At 40.6% G+C, this 27,717-nt stretch overlaps 1 protein-coding gene across 3 annotated transcripts in view; it reads left to right on the forward strand.

The window, feature by feature from the left end:
• ARHGAP24 (Rho GTPase activating protein 24) overlaps window positions 1-27,717 on the forward strand; it is a 246,748-nt gene that overhangs the window by 82,938 nt on the left and 136,093 nt on the right. For all 3 annotated transcript variants that reach the window (XM_085058128.1, XM_085058129.1, XM_085058127.1), the window contains exon 2: window positions 9,061-9,260. In XM_085058128.1, the coding sequence (XP_084914254.1) occupies window positions 9,081-9,260 (180 nt within the window). In that variant the 5' untranslated portion in view covers window positions 9,061-9,080. The remainder of the gene's footprint in view (window positions 1-9,060; window positions 9,261-27,717) is intronic.

Genomic DNA, 27,717 nt, shown 5'->3' on the forward strand with positions numbered 1-27,717 from the left:
AATGAATTGAGCTCTGTAAACATGGACATGCTCAACACAGTTTCAAAGTGGTTTCAGATCCAGAACCTGCCATATTTGGATTATTTTCTTGTGCTTTTGCATCTGTTTCTCTGAAGTGTTAGTCCTAGTTAATGCCACTGTCACTTTTTATAGCCTACCTAAAACCTGGAGAGTGCCTAATGTTTTCTGCTACTGGTTGGTGTTTTCTTTTAAAAAAAGAAACCAAACAAATGTTTTGCTTAAGTTTTATATAGGTAAGTAACATGTACATGTCTTCTGGTTTTGAATGCTGTTAGGTGAATAACTCTACTTGGTTTTCCCTTTTTCATTTTGGGTGGAGCAACGTCAGAAAAAGATGCTTACATGTTTCTAGCTGGCTTTCAGGTCACTGAAGGTAACCAGTTTCTTGCTGAAGTGTTCTTGACTTTAGTTCTGCTTCTCCTTTAGCTCACAGAGCATGCCAGAGTAGTGACGAGAGAGACACACATGCATATAAAATGCTTTTAGAGAAGGTGTTTTTCACCTTTTAGCTGTGGGTTATGGTGGTGGAGTCTGAAGACTCTGGATGCACCACAGCAGAGTTGCCTTTGCCTTCAATGGATCCTTCAGTACAAGCTGGAAAGGTAGCTGTTAGCATCCATGCACAGATTGACCTTTTAAAGGTTAAGGACCACATGAATTTATTCCATTCCCCCATATGAATTCATTTTAGAGACTAAATAGAGTGTTGGTGTTGGTGCTGATTTAGGAATTCAGGGACAGTATTCACTTTGCTTGGAGCTTTACTGGAAAAGGCAATGCCACAATGGTGTTATTTTTCATTTACTAATGCATGCTAATTTTTCATTTACTAAAACAATTTAAGTGGCATGACATACTCACTGCTGCGTTCTGAAATACATAGGAAGGACTGTGGACTCTATTTTTCTGATGCAAACTAGGTTTTAAAAAAGTGAAATGTTAGTTCTCTAAGTATGAATTAATGCTTTTCCTGGGCAGAAGATGGAAATGTCAACTACAAAGTAATGGTGCTTATTTAGAGTTGGCTTTTTCAGTGGAAAGACACACATCTGCTTTTAAAAAATTTGACTGTATTGTCTCCAGTATTCTAGCATGGAAATTTATGTCAGTATGGTTAATGTTTTTAAGTGACAGAGGCAATTACCATTTACATAAAACATTTCTGAACAGCATTAAAACTATACTGATTCCTGCTTAAAAGTAGATCTATTTAGAGTTTAGCTCCTGCTGGGGTTGGCACGCACAGAGGACACAAATCTTGGCTCTGGTACTAAGTTTAATAGGAATGGAAGCAGATGCACCTCTGAGGTTGCCAAGTTTGAGCCTTTGGTTCTGACTCGCCCATGTTTGTTTGAGTTGGGGCAGTGCCAAGACACTCTCTGAGGCTGGGTGGGTGCTCACTACCTGTGTACATTATGTACCTACCTGCTTAATATCCACATATTCTTCTGGATGCATGCAGGACAGGTGGGAAATGGGCATGGTAATTCTGGGTTTCAGTGCAGGCACAGGCTGTAATATGCTGGGGCAGGATGCTCCCACACACACATCTGTGATGCCATGGTCCTTCTGGGGAGCACATGGAAGTGTGAGAGGTTTGCTTCAGGGGAATCTCTCAGCAGATCACCAAGTGCTGCTGTTACTTGAACTTCTTTGAACTGAAAGGAATAAACATAGTGTACATAACAAAGCAGAGGAAGTAATTTTGCATGAAATGTTCATAGCAAATACGTTCAAAATAAGTCAGTGGATTTCTCTTTGTCAAATGTGAACTAATGTAAGACTTAAAAGGTCATTGTGGGCTGTGTTGAGGTGGATTGAACCTTCCTTTGTTTCCCCTGAGGCTTCTATGGAGGCACCCAGAGATAAGGTTCCTCCTGCTCTGAACATCCAAGTAGCCAGAGAGATGTTGCCAGGCAGTACTTGCTGTGTTAATCTTCTTGCTGAAGTTGGGACTTTGCTGGGACTGCGTTTGCTCTGAGCAAGAGAGGAGTTTGAAGCGTGGTGCAGGCAGCAAATATGCATCTTTCTTCCTCCCACTCTCCAGCAACTGTGAACTCTTTCTCCAGAACCTGGGGGCTCCTTTGATTTGCAAGTACTACAGCAGATTGGGGAGGAGGCTTTTGCTGCCGTAGACAAACTAGAATGTTATTTTTGCTGTTTGGCAGTGTACTTAGTGAATGCCACTTGCAGCATTTTAATTCTCTTGGTCAATTTTACGAGCAATGTGTGCAAGGCCTGAACTGCTGTGAAAAGGACAACATGGAAAGTCCTCTTGTGTTGGATTTCCTAAAAAAGCATTCAGCCTTGTTTCATTCTAAGTGATTCTCTGTCAGAGGGCAGCTGACATCTGTACTCAGATGTCTTGTGCCACCAGTCATTGAGAACAAAGAGTTAGTGCTAGAGATTATTTTTATACTTTGAGAGATCATCTGTTGAGATCATGCTTGGGCACATTTCTTTTTCAATTATTTTGTAAGTGAAGCCAGTATGTGCTGAAGTATTCACCACTCACATGTAGGAATTAAGTTACATTTAAGCTGTCCTTACGATCACTTTCTCTGTGTAAAGTATGAAGCAGTAAACAGGGTTTATGTATTTCCAGTGTCAGATATTCAGAGGCAGCATTACCCTTTGGTTGGAAGAGACATCTGGGATTGGGATTTCATTCAGCTGTTCCAGATGCTGCCTTTGTCTTGCTCCCTGACCTTTTCACTGCTTGGTATTTCAGCTCCTGAGACTTGTCAACTGTTCTGCATTTCTTTGTCCATCTTGCATCACTTGACCCTTTTGACTATCAGAGGCTCTATATTACCTTGTCTGTTGGTTTTTTAAGCTTCTCCAGATACAGATGATTTTCTGCTGTATACAGTTTATCTCTAGTATTGGTAGTTGTGCAGAATAAGACACTTGAAATGGGAGTCTGGGGAGAAACCTGGAAGATGAAGGACCACTCCATTCTAATCATAGAATAATTTTGTGTTGGAAGGGACTTTTCAAAGGTCACCTAATCCAACCCCTCTGCAGTGAACAGGGAGAACTTCACTTTTCCAATCACTTTGGTAGCAGCAACCTTGTCTTGCAGCTGTGTGCTACCATGTGAGGAACAAACTGAGGGGATATATGCATGATAGGTAACATGCAAAAGCATGACAGAGGCAGTGTTATCCTTGCAAGTTGCCTCTTAAGTTCTTCAGAGCCCTTTCCTGTGCTGTGACATTTTGCAATGATTCCTAAATCAGACATGGTATATCCCGTGCTTGAGAAAAGATACCCAGACAGATTGTGTGCAAATGTCTGCTAGTTACACAAGTCTTCTACAGCTGGAGTCCATCTCCACTCAGAAAAAGGTAATATGATTAGGAACTGATGGAGGGAAGGAAGTGTCTTTTCTGGGTGTCAGAATACTCTTAGCTGTGCAATTTCGTTGTGGCTCCTGCTGCCACAGCAGTGGTGGGAGGACAAGGGATTTGCTCAAAAGCTGCTGTGTGGATTTAAACAGAATAGGACTGAATGGCAAGGGTAGCAAAAGTTAAAGCTGTGAAAATTACTCCAAATGCCGATCTGACAGTGTGATGCTGCAGTAGCAGAACTTCAGCTGATTTTTTTCTTTACAAAACTGTGCACATGTATGCTAACACTAGTCACAATCACAGAAAACAAATATACACATGCAGAAGTGGATGTTTTGAGAAGTGCCTGACAGAATTTGTTAACTAATTCCTGTTGTAATTCACAAGAAGTTGAATGTCTTATATTCTTTGTAAATCCTCTAGTCGTGTTTTATTTGGGCTAATTATAGTTGTGCTTGAATTCCTGAAAGGAAACAGTAGGCTTGTAAAGGTTTGGCTAGTCTAGGAATATTTGTCAGATGGTTCTGACATGAAAATGCAAATCAGGTACTAAAGAGTTGTATTTGACCAAGGCCTCAATTTTCTGGCAAAATTACTGGGTCTTGGCTTTCAAACAGTTCCCAAAATGTGCAGAAAAGATAATGGAGGTCTTTCCCTTAGCTTCACCAGGCAGTGAATGTCACCTGCTGCAGTCTGACTTCAGCAGACTGATAATACTTCTCACTGTTTTTTATTGACTAAGGAGTAATTATTCAGGCCTCAGAATTAAAATTCTTTCAAGCAAAATACATTTGCACTTTCCCCATTAGGACAAAAGTGAGAGTGAGGAATGCAGAACAGCCAGATGATCTGTGCCTAGGAACATTACTGCTGGTAGTACAAGAGTTTTCTCAGATGTCTCAGAAAACCTTTTGAATAAAAATATTCTGTCTGTTCTAAAAGTTCGTGGAGGAAAGCTACTGGCAAGTGCACTGCTGCAGATTTTGGAAAAGAGCAGGACTGGTATGCTGTAAAATCTGTCCTTGCAGTGATAGAAACCAAGACATGCTCCATGCAATGTAAAAATGGTTGCTAAACACAAACAGAAGGTTAGCTCTCTTATGAAGCATGTTTTTACCTCCTTGACACTTCTTTCCTTCAATGTGCAATATCCTGTTGATACAACAGATGAGTAGCAACTGCTTTGAAATATCCTCATGGTGGGAAATAGGCAGGTCTTTCTCTTCCTGCAGCAGTTGCTTACAAACTCATGCCTCTGTTGCAGCAGAGATTCAGGTGCCTTGAGACATCTTACAAGCAAGATGAATGGTGGCAGTGTTTTCACATACTAAATGGTTTTAAGAAGTTGCTACTCAGCAAGACTAAATCAAAAGGAAACTTGCTGGTCAGAGGCGGCAAGTCTGTACCTGAACGATACTGATAATAAATTCAGGCACTTATGCTCTGTATAGCCCATCTTAAATAAGTAGAAGGGAGCACAGAATTAGACATCACTTGGGAAGTGGTGTAAGTGTTGAAGTATTAATCTAATTTTGCGCAGTGCCATTGTGTCACAAAGACGTCTATGAATTTTGCATGTATGTATTTGGCAGATACATTTATCAATAACCAGGCCAATTGTTGCTGCTAAATTGCAGCCTTTTCCTGGCTATCTGTCCATGTGTCTGATGTGGAGAAGTCATGTCTGTGCAGTGCTGTGTTTGCCTGCCCTTTTCAGAGAGCAAGGGAATTAGATGTTGTGACATGCTGAAGGGGTATGGTTCTGGGGCAGGCACTCTGGTGGCTTCTCACATTTATCCATTCTGTGCTGGGCTGACATCGGGCTGCAAAGAACAGCATTTCAGCAGTGGCAAAGATGAAGAGTTACTGGAAGCGAACTCTGTTGATGTTTTGCATGCTTGAAATGTGCTATCTTGGCCATGAGAAATTTCAGTGAGAAGAAAAACATTGACTGCAAACCACTGAGGTTTCTTGCCAAACAGATCGTCTTCGTGCAGTCTTGTGACTATTCTTGTAACTGGATTTGGTGTGCTTTAATGAGTTTCTCTGACTATTTCCTGGCAAAATGCTGGGAGCTGGGGGAGCTGCCCAATTCCATAATTCAAGTATTGAGTGAGTGGTAGCTGAGGAGAAACACTTTCCTGCTTTCTGTGCCTGCCACCGGCACAGACCTTCCACATTGGCAAGGAGAATGTAAGTGCAGTTATTTGCCTTGTAGACAGACCAGTGAGAGAGGCAAATGGTTTATGGGAGCAGAAAAGGGTTGGATTGAGGCCAGTGGTGGTGGATGGCGATGGTCTCCGTGGACCAGGAGATGTTGATGCAGAGCCAATGTGTCAGGGAGCATTTCTCATTTTGTTTGCTTTGCTCTCCTGATGTACAGATGAGGCCAGGAGACTGAGCCCACAGGCAGCCCCAAATGAATATATGGTATAGAATTTATTCAGTTCTGGTCATTACCTAACTGGAGGCTGGCCAAGTTGGTAGAGTTGACTCTGGCAACAAGTACAAGTTGTGTTTCCTGTTGAGAAGATGATTTTGAGGAATATTCTCATTTAGTGCTTGAAAATGCATGGCTTTCTGCCTCGTCTTATGAGACCAAGAGGACTTGGAGTATGTTGATGTAATTCCACACTTTGTCATGTGTTGTTTACATACTGTTTGCACCTCACTGTTCTCTGCATCAGTGCCAGCACCCTGATATTTCTGCAATTTATTTTTATGATCTTAGTGTTGAAACAGCTGTAAAAACAAGTAGTGAAAGTGAGCCAGCTGCTGGAATTTCTGATTCCAAGTCTGGTTTGTAGTAGGCAGATATTGAAAGGGAAGGATACATGAAAAACAACAAAAATTTAATCTCAGGACTAAATGCAAACAAGTTAAGTGGCTGAATTTTTAACTGCTGAAGAGAATTAAATCACTAATGAATGAAATAATGCAACGTTTTTTGTACAGAACATGTCCAAGGATATACAACTTCTCCAAAGGAGATCTTACACTGTCCTGTAAGGACTTGAGAGCAGTACAACTGTCATCTCTCCTACACCTCATTTATTTTAGTATTGCAGAAACAGTTATATAGAAATTTTACCAGACAAAGAGATGGAGACATATTAACATTTTCCTTGGCTGGATAAAATCCGTATACTTGCTTTGTACACTGGTATCAGCACCATTGGCCTGTGACTTTGTGAAACAAAATAAAAAATAGTCTTTCAACCAAGCAGCTAATCGATTTTTACTTTGGATTTAGGTTCTTGTTTATGGTCCAAGTGTAATAGGGACCTAATGTCCTTAGCACTGCAGTGATACACATAATTACTGTATTTAAACTCCTCCTTTGTCCCTGCCTTGAGGCTTGCCCAGGCAGCAGAGATAAATTGATCAGCTGAGCAGTTAATGCATCAAGGAGCCCAGGGTAGCCTATGGGTAATGATTTTGTTCCTTTTTTCAGCTGCAGTACTGTACTTGCTGTTTACAATGCTTTCCTTAAAATATTTGCTAATTCACTTTCTAGGGGTGTGAGTTGGAGGGCTGCTTTTTGGCATCTACTTTGGTCCACCCAAAAACCAGCAGCCTCCAAGACATTCCTGCTCATATTAAAAAAATGCCAATTACGAGTTGGGTGCATTTCCCTTTGGAGAGAGGTCAGTGTGGTCTGAGGATTTTTCAGCTGGTTCATTCTTGTTCTCCCAATTGTAACCACAGGCACACGCACAAAAATCTTTATCTGCTCTACAGAGAGCCAGACACGTTTGTATGTTTTGTGGGGACACTTGGCTCAAGTAAATCTCTCAGTACAAGTGTTCTAGGTGAACCCTAAAGAGACAGAAAAAAGATTTCCTTTGTCTGAGAAGAATACCAAGTGATTGAAGTTTCGATCCTGCAATTTGTACTTTGCTGAAACCTCTGTGCTTGTGTTGAGACCTGTTAGCCTCAGTGTCACAGGGCAGTGAGGAGTTGTAATCACAGCTATCAGATTACAGGATCCAGCTCAAAGCAGGGATGTGACAACAGGCTGTGTGTGGGTATTAAAAGAAAAAGCTGAAAACACACAGCAGAGATGGCAGCTGAAGAAGTTGTTCCAAAGGAGGATGTGTGAGCAGTAGGAAGAAAGGAGCCAGAGGAGAAGAGGGCTGAAAACCGCTTCTGACTGCAATCTATGGATTTCTCCTTGCTTCTTGTATTGGGATTTATCTTATAGTGATGTAACACTATCCAGACAAAGTATGTCTATTAATTGTCAGAGGGATGGTCTCATCTGACAAATGGGTGTGTTATCTGCATTTCTGCTCAGCTTCTGCCTTAGAAGCTGAGTACAGCCTTGGCAATGCTGATGCCCATGCACTATGGTCAGTAAGGATATTGTTGCTGTGTAGGGAACCAGAGCAGTGCCAGGCTTGGACTCGCCGGTCTACTTTGCCAAAGTCAGAACATGAAGCTTGGATGTAGATAGTCTTAGTGTCAGGTATGTCTGCTGCCTGCAATGTCAAGAATATTTATTTATTTTCCCAAACTTGTTTCTAAACAAGAAAGTACCTATGAAGCCATTTCTCCGTACCCCTAACAGCTATGCAAGCTCCTGATGAGGCAAGAAGATTGCCAGTGGTAGTCTGGAAAGAAAAGAAACATGTTGTTCTTTAAGCACTTACAGGCAGTGAAATTTCACCATTGATTTTGCACACTGCTGTGTTTGTGGTCATAGGCACGTTTTATTCTGTTTAGGTATAAACTATTTGGCACACGTAGGTTTTGGGTTGATTTGTATTTCGACTGGAAATATCAGAACTTGCAACTCAAAATCCTGAGATTTTTGAGCTTGAGACTTAACAGGGGATCAGGAAAAGCCTTTGACCATGAAGATTAAACATTTTACTGAATGATTACATGTACAAAATCCATCAGTAGTAATGACTGTCTAGAAATTGTTAAAAGGTATAGTTCTAATAAGGCCAAAATGTCATATGAAATTTTGTCAAGTTTAGTTTCACAGTTCTGCTCTAGTTTTGACACAGTTCTTGTGCCTGAAGTTAAAATGGGCCAAAATTCTTCATGATTTGCCAAATGTCTGTAACAAGTGTCTGGACACACACTTCTGTCAGGGGTTGCTTGCATGAGAGGATGTGCTACTATTCTTGCATTTACTGTCACCATTCCGTTAAATGGATTCAAGTAAAATGAGCAAAAACAACAACAAAAGCTGTCTTGTCTGGTGGGGTAAAATTAAGCTTTGGTGAAGCAGAGGCTTTTTTAACGTTCGCTGAAACTCCCAAGCCTGCCAAGGAGTTTTAAATGGGGACATCCAGTAGTCAGCTGCTTTCCTTAGTCTGAGGAAGTACTGTAAATTGATTCCTTATTACTGCCTGTAATCCAGCATAACTCACCTCAGGAAACAGCTGATGTCTTCTTCACTGCTGGTCAAAACGTCTTGCACAGCACTTGAACAAAACTTTTGCCTCTTGCCTGCTTTTTAGCAGCTCATTATTATTTTAGTACTTTATAGGTGAGTAGTAATTCTCTCAGCTGATGGGGTGCTGGTACGGGAACAGGCAGGCAGATGGTAAATGCTTTTCTAACACACTTTTGTAGTCGAGGTGTGTTTCTTTTCCAGCTGTGTTGAAAGGAGAGAGTTACTGCCTGGATAATAATCTAATTATTTTACCTTTTCCTCTTATTTGCCCAACAGGAGAGTTGCCCATTCCCACTATGGAAGAACACAATGGCTCTTCAGAGACTCCAGCCCTGAGCCAAGGGCGGCACGTTGCCATCAAGTGTGGGTGGCTGCGGAAGCAGGGGGGCTTCGTCAAGACCTGGCACACGCGCTGGTTTGTCCTCAAGGGGGAACAGCTCTACTATTTCAAAGATGAAGATGAAACCAAGCCCTTGGTAAGTGGAAGGAGGAGATAGGATGGGAGGTCAGGGAGAAGAAATTAAGTTAATGTGAGTAGAATCGTTTAGTGTCTAAAGCATCCAACTTCATCTCACTGACTCAGTGTTGGATTTGGGATTTTGATTACACTGAGTCAGGCCCTGGAAGTTAGTGTGGTTTCCCCATCAGACTAATTTCTAAAACTTCCTTTCCCAGGTCAGGTTTTCTCATTTCTGCATTTTAAAGAGAGGAATATATATACAGGAAGTTCAAGTAGCAAAAGTCATCAGTCAGATGGGCTTGACTGAGGCAGATGAATAAGCTGTATTTGAAAAGATACTGCCTGTTTGGGTTTTTGGTTTTTTGTTTTTTTTTTTTCCTGCTTACTATGGATAGTATTCCTTCTTCGTGTCATCCCAAGTAAGACCATAGCCTGAATACATTGCCATCTGTAATATGGAGCAGACTGGTGTCTGTCTGCCTGGTTCTCTTGTGGTGGTTTACTGCTCCTTAACCTCATCTCTTTTCCTATTTATTTACCTTTTCTACCAGCATACTTTAGGGCTGCCTGTCCCCAGAGTGCCATAGGACTAGAGTTAAATAGTGCTGCTTCTTTGGTCAGGGCAGGCCTGAGCATCTTTGATGGTAAGGATCTCCTGCTAGCACCTACAGGGATATGATAGTCTCATGTATTAATGATTTTCCAGATGTTTGTGACTTTAGAAAAAAGCTTTGACATCTGTGAGTTATTTCTGTGCAGATAGTAAAATGTGATCATCACACATTTTTTATGGCTACTAAATTTCTGATGGTATAGCTTTTGTATGGAATTTCACAGGGAGTTCTCAGAGATGTAAAACCCATCTAATCCAGCTTCTTGTATGAAACAGATCATGAATCTTGGCCAAGTTTTACAGCTTACAATATCGCATATATGTTAAGAAAAGTGTTCAGTCTTGAGGTAATTGTTTCCAAAGTATGAGTTAATTTCTAAGTACCTATTTCACAGCCTTGGTAGCTGTTTTCTCCTCAAATTATGTCAGATAGTATGGGTTAATTAAATAACACACTGCATATTTACAAATGATATGTTAGGATGAGTGCTTTGAATATGAAATAGTTTATAATTTCTGGGAAATACAGTGTGTCTTCCACCATGTATATTTTGTTCATCAAGAGTGTAAAAAGCAACCATCAAAATAAAAGATTTGTGGACCAGATCCTGGGTTTCCAGTATATAACTCTGCTTCCTAGCACTTGATATCTGCCAGTATGGTTACATGCAAAGACTTCATGGCCCTTTGAGAGGTGGCACAATGCTGTGCTTCATGGAGCTTTCTACAGCCCAGAGCCCAAATTACTGTCTTGTGCATCTGCTGCTGACCTGTGGGATGGCTTTAAAAGATCCTACTGACTTGGCTGCTTCCTTTTTGTGAAATGGAGGTGGTGATTCTGATCTGATGTTTGTGATGGGTTAGGTAGCAGCTTGTGAAATAACTAAAAGCTTATTTGAATTTTCCACTTATGTCTTAAGTAAGTTCATAAAGATACCTAGAAATACCAAGTAGGGCGAGAAAAGTGCTGAGAGAAGTGTAACTTAATACCAGTGGGTTTGGAAAATTAATGGGCTTGTCCAAATTAGGATCAGTCAATATCTCACCTTGGTGTAGCTTTTGAAATGTTCCCGAAGCAAACTGCACAAGTGTCAGTGCCTGAAATATGTCCCAGGTTCAATGCCATATACAGAACTATTTTTTTCCCATTACAGTGAAGGGTTTGCTGCATTAACTTTGACAAGAAAATCACTATGACCTTCTGGGAACCCTGTTGTTCTTGCTGTGGTGAGCTAAAGCAAAGAACTCCACTGTTACAATGAATTTTCAGTGCATAGGGGTATTAGGAAATGGCAAGCATATTTTGTTATATTGGATCTGTGTTTAGGATAAATACCTCTTTGTTTACTACTGGATTGTACAGTCTGTGCAATTTACAGATGTACAGTAATTCTTTTAGGCAGTAATATAATGGAAGAAAGTTAATGACGTTTTGTTCCAAATCAGGTTGTGGTTTTTATTTTGCTACTAGTTGGTTGTTTTTGGAAGGAGGCAGAAAGCAGTGATTACTCATATTGAGGAATATTCTAATTGCACACCTTGTGTATATATATATATGTATTTATAAAAGGTGGAAGAACTGTAGCAGGAGAGGACAAGACAAGCCAGTGACCTTGTGTTCATAGTCTTATTTCTGCAAATTCAGCATGTGTCCTGAGCACCAGTCTGCTTAACATTTGGGCTTGGCATCTATTTAGTCCATACTAGACATTGTGCTGTGATTTTTGTGTTTTTGAAAGTGAGAGTGATGTGAATGGAACCAAATTTCAGAAAAATATTATATGATCTGTCAGACTTTATTCCCCAAGAGACTGTGTATAATGGGAATAAAAAGAAAGAGGAACATTTTTTGTCTAAGCCATCAGTAAATGCTTTGGAATTCCTGAAACAGGCTCACTTACTGCTAGTAATAGAGATAGCTACTGCATATGCTTTAGTCAGTGTGTGTACATCTCCTTGTTGTCAAGACTATTAAATTTTAAAGTCATTAACTATCAGTGTGAGTGTGGGGAATTGCCTCTGCCAACCTGTGCCTACAGGCACACAGAGCTGGTGAAGAACAACAGAAGAAAAAGCAGTGCACAGCTGTTAGTCTTATAGTCAAGGTCAGTGGATTGTCATTGATTCTTTATTATCATCCAACACAAGAATCTTTCCCTTGTAATGTTTTATCAGTAAATTAACATTTATCTTTTGCTCTGATACCAATGAAATATCTCTGAGGATCTGGCAAAGATGGCATTTCTGTTTACTGAAGATGTGTGTATGGATAGCAATAATCTCGTTAATTCCTCAAGACAAAAAATCCTAACAAATAAGTGAGCAAGCCATGTGAAGAAATAAAATCTGATTTCTGATAAATCTGCTTTATCTCTACTACTTGGAAGTGGTACTGGATTCTGCTTTGTTCATTCTTTTTTCTATTTCGTGCTTTAGAAAACTAGTATTATGCCAGATCTGAAGGTCAGCTCTCCAAGCTTGAAATGTGGGCAGCTGAAAGAAATCAGAATTTAGCATTTCCCATTCCACAGTACAGCTGTTGTTTAAATGCAGCCCATGAAAATTCATTTCTTCTGTTCTTCTCTCCTATGGTTAACCTCTCCAGCTGCATCAGGATTGACATGGTCTTGACTGAAGACAGGAGGAGGAAGTCAGTCCCTGCTCAGTGAGACATGGTGCTTTTTCTGTGGTTTTGTGAGCAGCAGAAGAGAGATTTGAGGCAGTGTCTCCTTTCTGCAGTTTTGCTGTCTCACTCTCACAGTGTTAAGAAGTGCAGAAGTGGGAGCAAAGCTTGGTGACCTGTATTGATGGAGCATCACTGGTATTATACGTTTGCAAATGATAGAGAATGGGCAAGCTCATCCAGTCCAGCAGTGTAGGTTTAGGCACCTCTTTAATGTTGCTGTGACTCAACTTGGTTTATGGACTTGAATTTGAGGTGTGTATAGTACAGAGATCTTGTAGAGCTATGAATTAGCCTTCAGGAAGCACTTGGTGCATGTCTGAAAGCTGACAGTGATCTGATTGTGGTTTATATCCTATCCTGAACATTTTGCTATGCAGTTTTTATCCTCAAGATCTTTATAAGCTCTTAACTGTTCAGCTTAAGTAATGCTGAACAGTATTCAGTGGCTCACAGTATCTTATGCCCTGGGATGGGACAGTAGATTGGAGTGGAAAAGTGCTAGTCTTAAATGTGGCATTTGAATTGGTCATTGACTGAAAGTGAGTTAAGTGGCAGCTGCAGTCATAAGTATGGGTCACTGTTTTGTCTGTAAGGGAAAGATGTTCTCTGATGTACAAACAATATATTTTGAAGGATCACTTTGTAGAAAAATCATTGAACGAATCATAGTATGACCTGGGTTGGAAGGTGTTTTTAAAGATCATCCAGTTTCAACCCCTTGTCATTGATGCTATTGGAACTTAGCCCTTGACCACTATGCTCTGGATCCAGCTAATTCCTTACCCACCAACAGTCCACCCGTCAAATCCATTTCTCTCCAATTTAGAGAGAAGGATGTTGTGGGACACTGTGTCTAAGGCTTTGCAGAAGATCAGATCAGTGACATCTGTAGCCCTTCCCTTGGCCACTGCTGGAGTCACTCCCCTGTAGAAAGCCACTGGGTTGGTCAGGTGGGACTTGCCCTTGGTGAAGTGGTGCTGGCTTTCCCAAATCACCTGCCTGTCCTCCATGTGCTTTAGCACAGCTTCCAGGAGGATCTGTTCCCTGATCTTCCCAGGCACAGAGGTGAGGCTGACAGGTCAGTAGCTCCCAGGGTCCTCCTTTCTACCCTTTTTAAAGATGAGTACAAAGTTTCCCTTTTTCCAGTCACCTGGGACTTCACTTGACTGCCACAGCATTTCAAGTATCATGGAGAGTGGTTTGGCAACTACATCAACCAATTCCCTCAGGACCCTGGGATGCCTCTCATCAGGTCCCACAGACACATGTACATTCAGGTTCCCCAGTGGCCATGAGCCTGATCACTACTTACTGTGGAAGGGACTTTGTTCCCCCAGTCCCCATCCTGCTGTCCCTCCACTGGAGAGATGAGGGAAGAGAGGTTGCCCCTGATAACTGAGGCCAAGAAGTTGAGTACCTCAGTCTTCTCTTCATCTGTTGGTAACAGTTTACCAGTGTTGTGTGTTGGGGTGGGTACACCCTCTTTGACGTTCCCCTTTTGGTTAACATTCCTGTTGAAGCTCCTCTTTGTTATTCTCTGCATCTCTTGCCAGGCTCAGTGCTTCCCATTTAATGTGATTTGTGTAAAAATTTCATCAACAGATAAATCCATTTAATAGCATTAATAGGAAACCTGACAAATTTCTGTTGCATTTTTAAATTAAAATAAAGCTTCTCATGAATGTAAATAGAAATTACTATGATAATTACATAATTTGTATCTTAGCCTGTCAGTAGGGAAGATCCTTCAGTATTAGTGTTGAATGTGATTAAAGATTGAGCATCAGGTTTTTTTATAATTTAAAAGGGAGTGGATAACACTTCTGTGTGGAGGGCAAAAACCTAATTGTACATGCACTTGAGAACTGCATCACAAGAAATGTGATCTCTCCTTGCTGCCCAGAGCATTTTCAGTGAGGGAGATCAGAATATACGCTCTGCTCCTTGTCTCTGGAAAGTAACAAGAACCAACTTTTGTGTAAGTACTGACAAGGGGCATAGCAAGTGCAACAGCTTCTTAGTAGATTTTGCTTTGATTTTTAAGAGCAGCCCCCTCAGTCTTGCTGAAGGAAGGATGTGAAGCACTGAGTCCTTGTATGCTTGGCTTCGTGGGCCTTGCTTCAAAATCCCCAAAGCCAATTCAGGGACTTGATGCGAAAACAGCAAGGAGTGTCTAAGCCACTGATAATCATTTCTTATTTTTCCATTTCTAGGCAAAATGCTTGCTATCAGTCAAGGAAAGTAGAAACAGTTTTGGGATGGACATGTGCTGCAGGGTGAACCCTTGTCTGTGCAAATGTATTGTAAACTTTAAAGGGAGAATTTAATCAAATTAAATAATGCAGGTGTCACAAGAAATGGGGGATGGGAGATGTTTCTCAGGAATTTCAATAGAAACTCAGTATACTGGATGAAGTTAAATAGGGTTTGCTTGACATCAGTACTGATGTTTGCCAAACTGTTTACCAGAAAGACTTTCTGCTATTGGACAGTGGTGAATATGGAACTTAAAAAACAAGCAAAAAGCCTCCAAAAAAAAAAAAAATCCATCGGAAAGTATATCTTAAATGGCTCACGTGAATGCAGTTGGAAGGATATCCAGCACACCTCAGATGAATTTTTTTTCATGTCATGCCAACAGGAGACAGATTCTGTGTTAGCCCCATGTTCCTGGTGTGGTGATACCTCTTGTTTTTTAAAATGCTTAGTTAAGGAAGAGAAGCCTCTGTAACTTACTTTCCTATGTGTGACAAGTGCATCTTTTCCTTTCTGCTCATTCTTGAGCTCCATCCACTGACCATAACATCTCGATGTCGCTGTTGGGCCGCTAGCAGAGAAGACCCGGATTCTCAGCGTGGCATAGAAAAAAGAGAGCTTTATTATTTTGATTCCAACCTATATAGACTTTTCAGAGGTCACCCAGATTGGTCAGTCAGAAACCTCCCCCTAGGCCTGACTGGCCAGGCCTGAACTGTCCAAATCTTGAGACACTGTTTTAATATCATCCAAACTTTATCTTTGTTTATAAAACACAGGAAAAAGTTCTCATGGGAAAGACCTGTGCTAGCCACATCTCACGAGTTTTAAAGAGAAAATTTAACTGCTTAAGCATGTCCCTGATGGAGTTTCACATCAGACAAGAAGAGCTGTGTGTTGTCTGATTGTGAGTAGCAGTCTTTTATGCTTCAAAATTGCTTTCGGTACTTTTTATTGGTTTTCGGGGAATGGTTTTTCAAGTGTATCAATATAAGCAGGCTTTTGCAACTAAAGCAGTGAAATTTTTGGAATATTGGGATTTATTGAAGGATAGGTCTTAGCTTTTACACACAGTCGAAAGTTCTGCTATTTCTAATACCTTTGTGGATTTTTAAGTCATTTACTCCTGCAGGTTTCAGCAACTTATTTGCAGAGACACGTTTTTTTACTTCAGTGATTTATATAAGTGCTTTAAAAGGTGTTTTAAAGGTGACCAATACACTTTGGTTAGTAGATACCCATGGGAATTTGTACATGAGAGATTAGTGTGATAAGATTGAGTTTATTTGAAACCAGGGTGTTTCTAGTGCCTTTATTCTGTTGCTGGGGAAGGGTTTCTCAAATTCACAGGACTGAATTTCTGTTCTTAGCCTGGGTCAAATAGCAACAAGATCCTCACTGAGGTACTCAGCTTGGAGGTGATCAAATTCCAACTTTAATCCCCTTTTCTGCTTCTTTCAGATAAAAAATACAAACTTGAATTTTCAGTAGTTGTTTGTTTTGTTCCTTTAAAAACTTTAAAGTCCTTTGGCTCAGCCCAGTAGGAGTCTTAAAAACTTTCACGGAATAAAAGAGGTTTTTTCTCCAGCATTAGCTTCCACATTAATTACAGGAGTGTCACTAAACTCTCTGCAAGGTTATGGAGTCTGTGCCAAAATCAGGTGGTTCTTGTTTCATGCTTTGCTCGAGCTCATGCAGTTGAAAATTCAGTTCCCCTGTGAAGATGGTTTTAGGTTTGAGTTCAATGCAAGAGGTATTCAGTGTCTCTTTTAGTCAGTTTTGCATGTAGCAGTTGTCATTGCCGTGACTGTACTGGCAACATCTGCAAGCTGCTCTATCCTGCTATTATACAAATTTGTTTAAATCTCTGCATGTTTCATTCCCAAGGGCTTGTAGCTTTTCATGCTCCCTGAACTTGACTGAGTTTTCAAAACAGCTCTCAGGTGCTGCCTTTGTCTTTCTTGCATTGCTGCTGTTCTCTTTCTTCAGATCCAGCTCTGGCTCTCACTTCCCCTGGGTCTTCCTTTGCCTCTGAATACATTGGTTCATGAAATGACTGTGCTCCCCTCCTCTCCCCATGCCTGTAATGTCCATAGAGGGCCAGCTTGTATGGTTGTTGCTCCCTAACATGGTTCAATGTCTCCATTCCATTTGACAACTTGGAAAATAAAAGATTAAATGGTTGCCTTCCTATTCCACGTGCCCTTAGCATGATGGCTGCCTGAGCAGATCTTCAGTTTCAACTAAAAGTTTGGTTTTTTCCGTAATCAGTCTCTTTAATGCATTTTGACACTCACCTGCCCTGAAATAAAAGCAACACTGGGCCTAGATGCTGTGCCAACCTGAGATCATGTCTATCTCATTTTAGGCCTCAGAAAACACGTCCAGGGACTGAATTTCAAAATGCACTGAATTGAGACACTTTTCTAGGTGGGAAATGTGAACCTCCTATGGTGTTTCTACTTGTGCATTCCACAGGGACTTTTTGTTGTTATAACCAAGCTCAAAATGCAGAATGGTAAAGACAAGATGATCCCATGTGAGTCTGCCTGTTTGTGTGGCAGTCAGTATAGCCCCAGGTCCTTTTAAAGCTGTTTGGGAACAATGAATACATGTTCCCAGACTTCTGTGTCTTTAATGAATCCAAACTGGGAAATTAGTTCCAGTAAATATTTTTACAATAGAACAAAGCAAGAATGCCTCGTGGCACTGGCTGAGAGTGCCAGTGCCATTGACCCATGTGTGCATTCAGAGCTGAAGCTCCCGAGTATGCTACCATGTGTTGTATAAACTCGGTGTGTAATTAGACTCAGCCAGCACCTGCTGTTAGATTGGAAAAGAGAGGCTCTCTAATAAGATGTAAACTGGCCAACAGCTTAATTTCAGGTCTTGGCTGCCAATGCATCTGCCTAGTCCAAATGTTGTGAGAGCTGCCCCCACCTTTCTCTTCCAGGGACCAGAGAACTGACTAGTTTGTGAAAGCTTGCTAATGCTGAAGTTGAACCCTTAGCGTGCTTCATTGCATTTCATGGACAGGCAGGACTTCCAAATGTAAGAAGCTGCTATGTGGTACAGAGCTGCTTTTCCATGATGGTGGGGCTGCCCAGTCTGTAGGTCTCTTGAGCCCTGTATTTCCCTTTATGCTCACACCATCTTTCCCTCCCTCCTTTCCTCTCTGTTTCTGACTCGTGCCAGGGCTTGGGACAGGGAAGTATGGGGAGATACTGTCTTTTTCTTTTCTCTATTTAAAAATGAAAAGTGCATTTCTGTTGGATGCTAATGAATGTATATTTAACAGATTATTGAACTAGTGTGGAGAGGAGTAAGGTTGGTGTCAGGCTGGTTAAAAAATATACCTACTGTTATGTTGGATGGTATTGATTATCTTCTTGCTGCTGCCTTCTTGTCTGAAAGACACTGATCTGAATTCCTAATCCTGTCAGTAGTTTTGTATTATGAACTCCAGTGCAGTGCCTTGTGTCATATTCAGTGAGCAGCAGTAAAGCAACTAATGTGAATACTGCTACACAGCACATGTGAGGCTATAGGATGAAATTCTGTGAAAATCTGCCTCAAGATTCATCTTTAAGTAAACTTAATGCTTTCTCTTTCAAGTATTTGTGGAACCTTAACTGTTGTAAAAGTTGGTCTTTTTCCACACGCCATTAATTTGGGCAGCAGAGACTATGTGATAAGTCTGTTTTGTTTAAGGGCAAGCACATGGGGTAATGAATAGGTGAGGATGTTTTGTTTTGGAGCCTGATAGTTGAAATTCAGTAACATTTGATCAACTCCTAACCTGAAGGTGTTGCTGATAGCTTTTAGTTTATCATATGCTATTAAGGTAATACATGAGGTGTGGAAAAGTTCTGTTGGTTCTGTTACCTTGTGTAGGCCACAGTTAATGTCTCTAAATAAAGAAATCCTAGGTGTGTTTGCTTATTTCCTTGCATATTGCTCAGGGATTTACTTAATGTTGTTGCTGTAGTGACTGAGAACTGATTCTAGCAAAAATTTTTAGCAGCATTCCTACAAGTCCACTGACTTCAGCTTGGTTCAGCTGGACTGCATAAATGCTCTTATATGTGAGCTTATGCTCGTCACATGAAAAATGACATAAATCCTATGCAAATTTGAACACACCAACGTGGTGAAGATGTGCCATGTAACGTGGACAATGTGAGCAAGAAAAGCCTTCCTCTGTGTGTTGGTTATTAGAACTTTTGGGCTGCCACGTGTTGCTTATGAGCTGGGCCAGACATTTCAAATCCCTTTGCATGGAGCAAGTTTATGAGAATGGCCATCACAGGTGGTATTTGTGTTGGCAGCCTCAGAAGGGAGTCCAAGGGTTGAATAGTAACAGAAGCAGCTAAATTAACTTCTAGTGCTGGAGGGACATCCTTTCCAGCAGGCTTGCAGTACAGAAGTTGAGCTAACAAGAACTTTCTCTTTTACTGCTTGGACTGCAGAATAAAATCCATTAAAACTCTATGCAGCTACCCACGAAGAGCTCCTGCTTTGAGCGACTAATTGCAGTGTTTCCACTCTTTTAGTCTTGAATAGTAACCACAAGCAACTGAGGAGTACTAAGGGCTTTCACAGACACAGGCATGTGTTTTGGAAACTGGTTGACATGAACTGAGCATTACTGTAATGATCTTGTCATGCAGGTGATAGAAAACAGACAGAAGGCTGTGTTTTTAAGTATATGAGCTGATGCTTTAGTAAGCATTATATGTGTATTTGCCAGAGTACAGTGGGGATCTCAGAAGAACCTTCTTGAAAAAAATAGGGAATTATTTACATGTTTTGGAGCCTAGTGAGAATGAGAGACACTTGCAGGTTTTTTCCATTTCCTTCTTTTGCTTTTCCACACTTAAGGAACAATAAATAATGCTCCAGATCTGAAGAAGAGGTTTAGTATTTGTGTGGAAAAAGGATATTGTAAAAAACTTCAGCTTGTCATTCTTATTAAAGTTACTACTTACTATAAACTGCCTAGTGTTAAGATGCCAGATTTTCCAGCCCTCCCTGGACTTGAAAGTGATACCTATCCCACTCTGTACCATTACTGAAACTGTTTAGCTTTTGCAAGCTAAAAAGGTAGTTAGCAAATTATAAATGTATTGTGTTTCTTCTAATTTTTTAGAATAATAATATATAAATTTTTATATATTGTTATATATATAACAATATATAAAAATATAAATATTATAAATATTATAAATAATATATAAAATATTATTCTAAAATAACTATTGTTATTTTAGAATAATAACAAAGTGGTTGCTCAGTATACTTAATTGTAAAACCTTTATTTTCTAATGCAGAATCACTGACAGTATCTTGGAATGAGCTTCACTGTTTTTCTTGATATCTTCTGTTGACTGCAATTTCACCTCTTCATCTGCATACTCTTAAATCCAGTGTAATGATCTAGGTTCTTGTGAGACAGATGATCTGCTACATAAACCAACTTTTATGTGTTACAGGTATAATAATCCCTTTCACAGGGAAACTATTGCCTAGAGGGACTTTTTGAAAAAACACCTAATGAGAATTGCTAGTGTGATTGGTATTTGTTACAGGTCCTGCTAGCATGTCTCTGAAAAGGATAAAGAAAAAAGGTAGACTGAGATCAACTTGTTTTCACAATTCCTTACATAAATGTTTAAGAGCAGAGATGTTGGCCATGGGAAGAGATGGGATGAGGCACACAGTGGTGCTGGGAAAGGAAAGGAGACATAGTGTGAAGTTTGCTGTGCTGTAACCTTCTTCGTGCCTCTCAAGAATGCCAGATCAGTCTCAGGAGCATCAAACTGGCTTAATTTCCTTTAATGAAGTTGTGTATAATTCTGTGCAGTATCCAAATTCTTCTGTCACCAAACGACTTTCATGGAGCGAGAAGCTCTACCTGGGGGTGAGGATTAGCAAGATCTGTCTGTGGTGGGCTCCTGAAGGTGACTTGTTGGCATGAGAGTTCATGGATTAGTCTGGAAGAAGCCTAGTGTTAGATTTCATTCACAGTCTAGGCTGTAAAGCATATGTTGCATTTAATTACCTTTGGATCAACAGAAGATCTTTTTCCTTTTGCTTCATGGGTTTGATTGTTATTCCAGGTGTGTTTCGTCATTTTCTTTCAGTATTTATGTAATGTCATTTATATAACCAACACTATCTGGAAAGAAGAAGTACAAGTCATAGGTGAAAAATAAAACACACAGATCTTATGTGTCAGCTTTTTTGATGTACTGAAGTTTCTGGCTTTTAATTTTCTGGCCAATTGCCTCAGTTTTTGATAGGTTAACCTAAGCTGAGGGTGGAGGGTACAGAGGAGAGTAAATCTTCGGTATTTATAATGTGACAATAAGAAGAAATGCATAAGGTAATTTTCTACTTTCTGGCTAACACCAGGGTGAAGGTAAAGCATTTCATGAGTAATCAAATCATTCTGAGCCAGTTGGAGACAAGGATTCATGTACATTATACTGAGGACATGCTAGAGAGGAAATGGTGAATTTTTTCCTTAAAATAGCCTTCAGTTTCTATTAAAGCACTTGTTCCAATAAAAAGTCTAAATGTAGCAGATGTCAGTGCTATCAGTGGTGGCTGTGGAACAATTTTCACTGGGAAGATAAGGTCCAGTCCTCCTTACTACCCCTTTGCAAGCTGGAGCTTTACATTTCCCAAGGCACTTGTGTATTTGGACTGTGAAAACCCAGGTTTTACTCAAGCATGAAATCATGTTTTTAGGACCAGTGCATATTATGACCCTTGGTTTTTCTCACAACGCCTGTTTGTGATTGCAAGAAACAGAGTACAAGCAATTCTAAAAACAAACAAGTGTGCCTGATGGCATTTGTTTTATCCTCTTTAGTGTAACAGTTTAGTAAACACAGTGATTATTTTGGTGTCCTTTTGCTAAACTGGAAGAAGTATCCAATTAACTGAGTGAAAAAACTCATCTGCTGCTCTGAATGTTACAAAAGGCTGATTTAGTTCTCAATCTGAGAGTATTTAACATTGTGAGTAGAGCTAATTAAGCTGTTAAGCTGGCATGAGGAAAACACAAAACCAAGATCCCCGTTCTTAACTCTCATTCACAACACAGCTGTATTCTTGGACTTTTTTAATGACTCATACTCCTCAGTACATAGTTCTTCTAATAAAATGTTTAATTAAACAGAAGGAAGGTCGGCTGGGTTAAGTTGTTGGTGCTTTTTTGGTCTCCCAAAAGAGAGCATTGAGACTTCTTATGGCTATTTCCTGCTGAAAATACTAATGTAATATCTGGAATAGCTGTGTATATGAGTGGTTAATCTTTGACTTGAAGCAGTTTTGTTCTGGCTAGAGCAGTGTTGCGTAAGGAGTCTGCACTATAGATGTGTCTCAGTGTCTTCTCCATTGCTCGGGGTCTTGCTCAATTTGCTGCCTCTGGGTATACCTGAGTTATAAACCAGCAGTTCCAGTAATGCTGTTCAAAGACACCATGTTTCAGAAGTTAAAATGGTTTTCTTAGTTGAGTGATTCATGTTCGCTGTATTTACAAAAAAGTAGTAATTTCTCCCTAGTATTCCAATATTTCTCAAATTCCTGCCTTTATCAATGTGCTTAAGTGTCAGACGTTTAGTGCAGCTCTCAAAAGCAGTGCATGGTAGTGCAGTTGTGTGATGTTCTCTGTAATGGCAGCTGTATGATTTGCATCCAGTGCAGCCATCAGCAGCTGTGTGTGTCTCCAGTATGCTACAGGACCAGTGAAATGCAAGATAGTTTCTAGACTGTCTACTCTCACTTTGAAAGGCTTGAGTTCACCATCTGTGAATGCATTATTCCTTCTTAAGCTTTATGTTACCAAAAGAATATATTGCTTTCTTTGAAGAGAAGAATATACTTGACTTTTATGTAGTCTGCTAGACAGTGTCCATCCTGTAGTTTTGTTTTAACATATGTTGTTTTTTTTTACTTGAAACATCCATGGTGTGCTGCTGCTCTTCTCCCTCTCTGTCCCATTGCACTGTGCTTTGGGAGAGGAGCAGGGCTGAGGAAATAGGAGACAGGCAAGTATTAAGTATTGTTCACACTTGGCATCTTCTGGTAGCACCCATATATCAGGACTGAGACCATCTGCAGGACATGGATTATGGATTTCCATCACCCCTATCCTGCCAGCTCTTTGCTGCTGGGAATGGAATGCTGGTGCAAAGACAGAGGAGATGCTGCTCAGTACTGTGATTGCAGCAGTAAAAGTGCTTTGTGGATATAGTAGCTTAAATGTGAGCTGGTCAGGTTGATGTTTGTAGCTTACAGAGTCTGATCTGAGCTGGCAGAGTCGAGGGGGTGCAAGCAGGGACAATTTCAGGGAAAGGTTGATTGCATGCCTGTAAAGCTGTGCAGTCTCTTTCAGATCAGGGGCTTAAATGTGGTGCTGTGGGAGCTTGGACATGAATGTAGCATTTGATCTTGGGAGGGAGGGTGAAGTGGTCAGAGGGGGCTGTATGAGAAAATTCAGCTGTGCTGTGTAGGCTCAAGGAATGTAACCAGAGATCAGGGGAGGAGTGTGTTAAATGAAAGGCTGCAGAACTGGACCATGGCTTCACAGCAGGTGTGGGGAGGAAGAGCTGAACTTCCAGACCTAAAATGCTGGCAAGACTTCCCTTAATTTGTTAACCATTCTTCACATTCTCTGTTTTCTTCAGAGGATAATTATTTGCTTGCATTATTCTGCTTGGCTCACCTTGTGAGCACAGTGTGCATCTGCAAATAGCATTAGGTTCAGAATTTGGCTTGTAGTGTTTTCCCATAAAAGACTTCAGCTCTGTTGTTTTTAAAACCTTCAGCAGCTCACAGTAGAGCTCATGAAGGTATGCTCTGGGGAAGATGCAGGGACAAAAAGGCTTTTTTTTGCAGAATGGTCTCTAAATCTGTGTGTAACACTTCTAAATGAACATTTGACAATAGAAGAATAATGTTAAACCAGACAGTAAAATGAGATTTTAGAACAATACCCATGCTTCTCTCAAATTGGTGGCATTGCCAGCAATGGGACATATGGCTGCTGAAGAGTGAAACCAGCTAAAGGCAGCTCTGCTGCCAATTATCCAGTGGGCTGTGTCCAGCAGGTCCCCAATGTGTTGCAAACATTCAGGGAGAGCATAAAGGCTTTTTATGTAGGGTGACTGTGAATAATGGATACTATCCAGAAAAGAATTGCTGTGCATTGTGGAGTTTGCTAATGCCTGTGTAGTCAGCAGGAAGGTTCAGTGATAGATTTCTCTTTTAACTGCTTACACAGTTAATAAACCAGCCACTGTGTGCACAGCAGGAGCAAGGTGGTAGAAGGTCCCTCTGGAGAGGAAAACTGTGATGGTCTGCTTTGGGAGATACAATGGTCAGAGCTGGGAGAGGAAAAAAGGAGGTGTCTGCAAAAGTAAGTAGTGAGAGCCTTCTTACTTGACTTGAAAGGTGATCTTGCAGGAAGGTAGGGTTCACTTGACTTACTTCAGGAAGAGATTACCTAATGGGTACAAATATTGGTGTGAAATTTTAGAAAGTTCACAAAAATTTTGCTGCATCTCTCTCAAACAGTAGCAATGTTGCAGACAATGCCATTATTTCCTGCCTTCTTCAGGGCAGTATGTGGAGCAGGAGAGGGGGAAGTTTTCAGAAAGGGTTGCTGAGCTCAGACTGCCTGTGAGTCTTGTGGGATTTTGGGCAGTAGTGAAGTTGAGCTGGGGAGGAGGAAAGAAACTGTTCTTCTCTGAGAGAATAGCTCACATGTTAAAGACTGTCTGAAAAGAAAATGCTGAAGATAGTATTTTAGTAGAAAGGTGTTGGAGATGAGTCTTTTGACTTCCTATCTGAAGTGAAAGTGATCCTGCATGATGCTTTGAAGATCCAAGGTCATGTTACTTTCAAAATGATTGTAGTGTTTTTGTGGGAACTGTTTCTAAGAAAACCAAAATTTTTGGGGTGATCCATTTTATATACAGAGCCTGGTAAAATGACTAGAAATAATTTTAGAACAGAGGCTCTAGGAACCAGGTAGGTAAAAAGCAAGCTTTGGGCTTTGACCTTGTTTGTGTGCATAAAAGCAAAAGGAAAGACCAAGAGACACAAGTAAAAATAGGGAGTGAATGTCAAAATAGATCACTATAGCTTTTCCTGCATACCAGCAAAGGGACTGGAGGAATAACCACTGGAAAAAGGTGTGCTTCAGGTGAGTGTGAGGAGAGTGGTCCTCCTTTTATGCCTGTATTTGTCCTGAGTGGCAGAAACTAGAATGCCTTTGTCACGTAGCTCTGGTGACAAGTCCCATTTTGCATCTTGCACGCTGATGCAAAGCATGCTCAGGAAACAATTGTTTTGCATTTAATTATCCCAGGTAACACTGTCCTTCCATGTTCTTCCTACCCTTGTGCTGTTTAAATGGAGTAGAAGGACAAAGTGCCCAAAAAGCACTGGGGGTTTGGAGGGTATTGGGAGTGTTCATGAAGAACACAAGTGTCTTGGGCGGAGAGAAGAGCAGGAAGCCTCAGGGTCATTTAGGGGTTCATCATTAAATGACCATCTGCCCTACCTAACCTGGCCTGGTATCTGGTAAACAGGAGAGTTTCTGAACTGTACTTTCAGAGAGTTTTGCTTATTATGTGACTTGCAAAACGTATGAAGGCTTGTGCTGTCTGCTGTGGGGAGAAATTTAGTATCCCAAAAGGAAAAGCCTAGGCTTGTGGTTTTCAATTATTTCCAATTATCCACAGGGAGTTTTAGAGTATGGGTAATTTAATAAACACTTTTTTGCTTAAAACCACTGCAAACCGTAACTGAAAGCAGGTAGAGGTAATACTTCTAATGCAATTTGAAAAGAAGATTCAATTATATGTAGTATTTTAAAAATATACAAATGTGATTTGTGGGGGCTTGTAGAATATTACAAGAAATAAATGGATTTGATGATCACTAATTTAGTTTCATTTGTAGATTATGTCCACAATAGGATGCACTCTATTGTGCACTATGTGTGGCACTGATTTTTGTCTAAGACAAAGGCATGGACTCTGTCAAGGACGTGAAATGGCATGCTAAAACTCTCTTATATAAAAGATAAAGTATTTTAAAAACTGTCAGGTGCCATAAATAGAAAAAAGTAGATCTTTTAAGTCATCAGTGTTATAAAAGTTGAGACACTGATTTTTAATCTAGGCTGGGATTGTCATTTCAGCAGAAATTGTAAATTCCAGGCTGTCTTCAGCAAGATAGACAAATATCCTGGATTTTTTTTCCCAGGAGTATTTTATAGTGAGTTCTAGGAATGACATTTTTGCTGTTGTCTGCTCAAGGCTTGTCTTTCAGTGGAAAATAGAGAAAACATTTCTTCAGAAGAGAGAATGAGAAGTTTTGTGCATTCAGTGCTTGTATGCATAAGCAACCAAACCAGCCCTGTAAAAATGAGCAGAGCAATGAGATTTTTTTGTTCTCATGAAAGAACTTAGGGATACTACAGTTAGCTTCCTAAAAGAAAAGTGTCCTTTTAAACCCGTGGAGTGTATTTTGTAAGGGACAAAGAGGGTTGAGCTCCCTGTGGCTCAGAGAATGGAGGCAGCATGTCACATCAAGACTCCGTGAAAATTGTAACTATTCATTGCAGCCTGGCTCTTACTATCTGTGATATCACCGTGGTGGAAATGGCCTTTCTAAACATGCTTAAGGACACACAGATATGAATGCTAAGAGCTTGGATGCGCTTTGTTGACGTCTTTGTTGACTTCAGTGTTTCCTTAATGGGCTAGTGAAAGCATGCCAGAGCTGGGGAAAGTGAGTGGGGTGAGCTGGTGCTTTGGGATAACATCCTCTTCCACAGCATGATGAGGTGGCTGCTGCTGGTGGCACTTCTGTGCCAGCCATCTGTGAGGAGTGCGGTGACCATTTTAAGGATGACTAAGATGCCTTCTGTATTCTCCCTAAATTAGTAGTAAATTGAATATAAGCACAGCTGGCAGGAACCTGCAAATCTGTGTTTGAGATTCTGTAGCTCTTCACTAGAGCACTTCCCTGTGTGGTGATAGTTTCTTTGGTCTGATTTTCTTTGGTCTGAAGTTACTTCCTTTACTTACCTACAGGAGGGAACCATAGGCTTTGTGTGTGGTTAACTGAAAACTTACTGTAAAGTTGTAATTCCTGATTTCTTGGAGGAGATATTAACTGCCCTGTCTTGAAATAAATGAGTAAGGGCCCTGTACCTTCAGCTGTGGGGCAGTAAAAATGAAGGACCTTTTATAACTTTCTGTGAGATGAGAAATTATTTTTTTACTACAGATTGTAATGGTAAATTACATTGGACTTTACACACTGTCTTGTGGAGGGAGCTGGTGACACACTGAAATAATATGTGCATCAAGTGTTTGCATATGGGCAATTATGTTAAGTGTTTTTCTAAGAGATGACATCTGTAGGAATTGCATACTGGGATAAATGCAGTCACTTAGCATCAGGTGAGGCCCATCTGCTCTGGTTTTGTCTCCTAAGTTTATTGGTGACTGAATGACTGACTTTTCCAGTATCATATGAGGTGAATGGGCTGGGAAAAATCACATGAATGTAATGGAGCAGTGCCAGATCCCTTTTTTTGCCAAATGTATCCAGTCATTTGTGGAAATATGGGCTCTTCTAGTCTAAGCTTATGCCATAAATTAAAACGAGCCTCTTCTCATGTGCATGCTTTTATAGATACTAGCACTGTGATATTAGTGGCTGCTGGGTGTTCAGTTCCTGTAGATTTTCCCATCTCAGTATGCACAGAGAATGAGTGTTGTGCAATAATGCTTTTTACGTATTGCCGAAGTAAAAGGGATGTGGCTTTGGGATGTTGGCATGTGTGGTGCAGGAACCTGCCTGCTTCTTGTTTTCCTGAGACTTGTATCA

The sequence above is a fragment of the Lichenostomus cassidix genome, chromosome 4 (assembly GCF_008360975.1).
Source record: "Lichenostomus cassidix isolate B80296 chromosome 4, HeHo_3.0, whole genome shotgun sequence".
NCBI lineage: Eukaryota > Metazoa > Chordata > Aves > Passeriformes > Meliphagidae > Lichenostomus > Lichenostomus cassidix.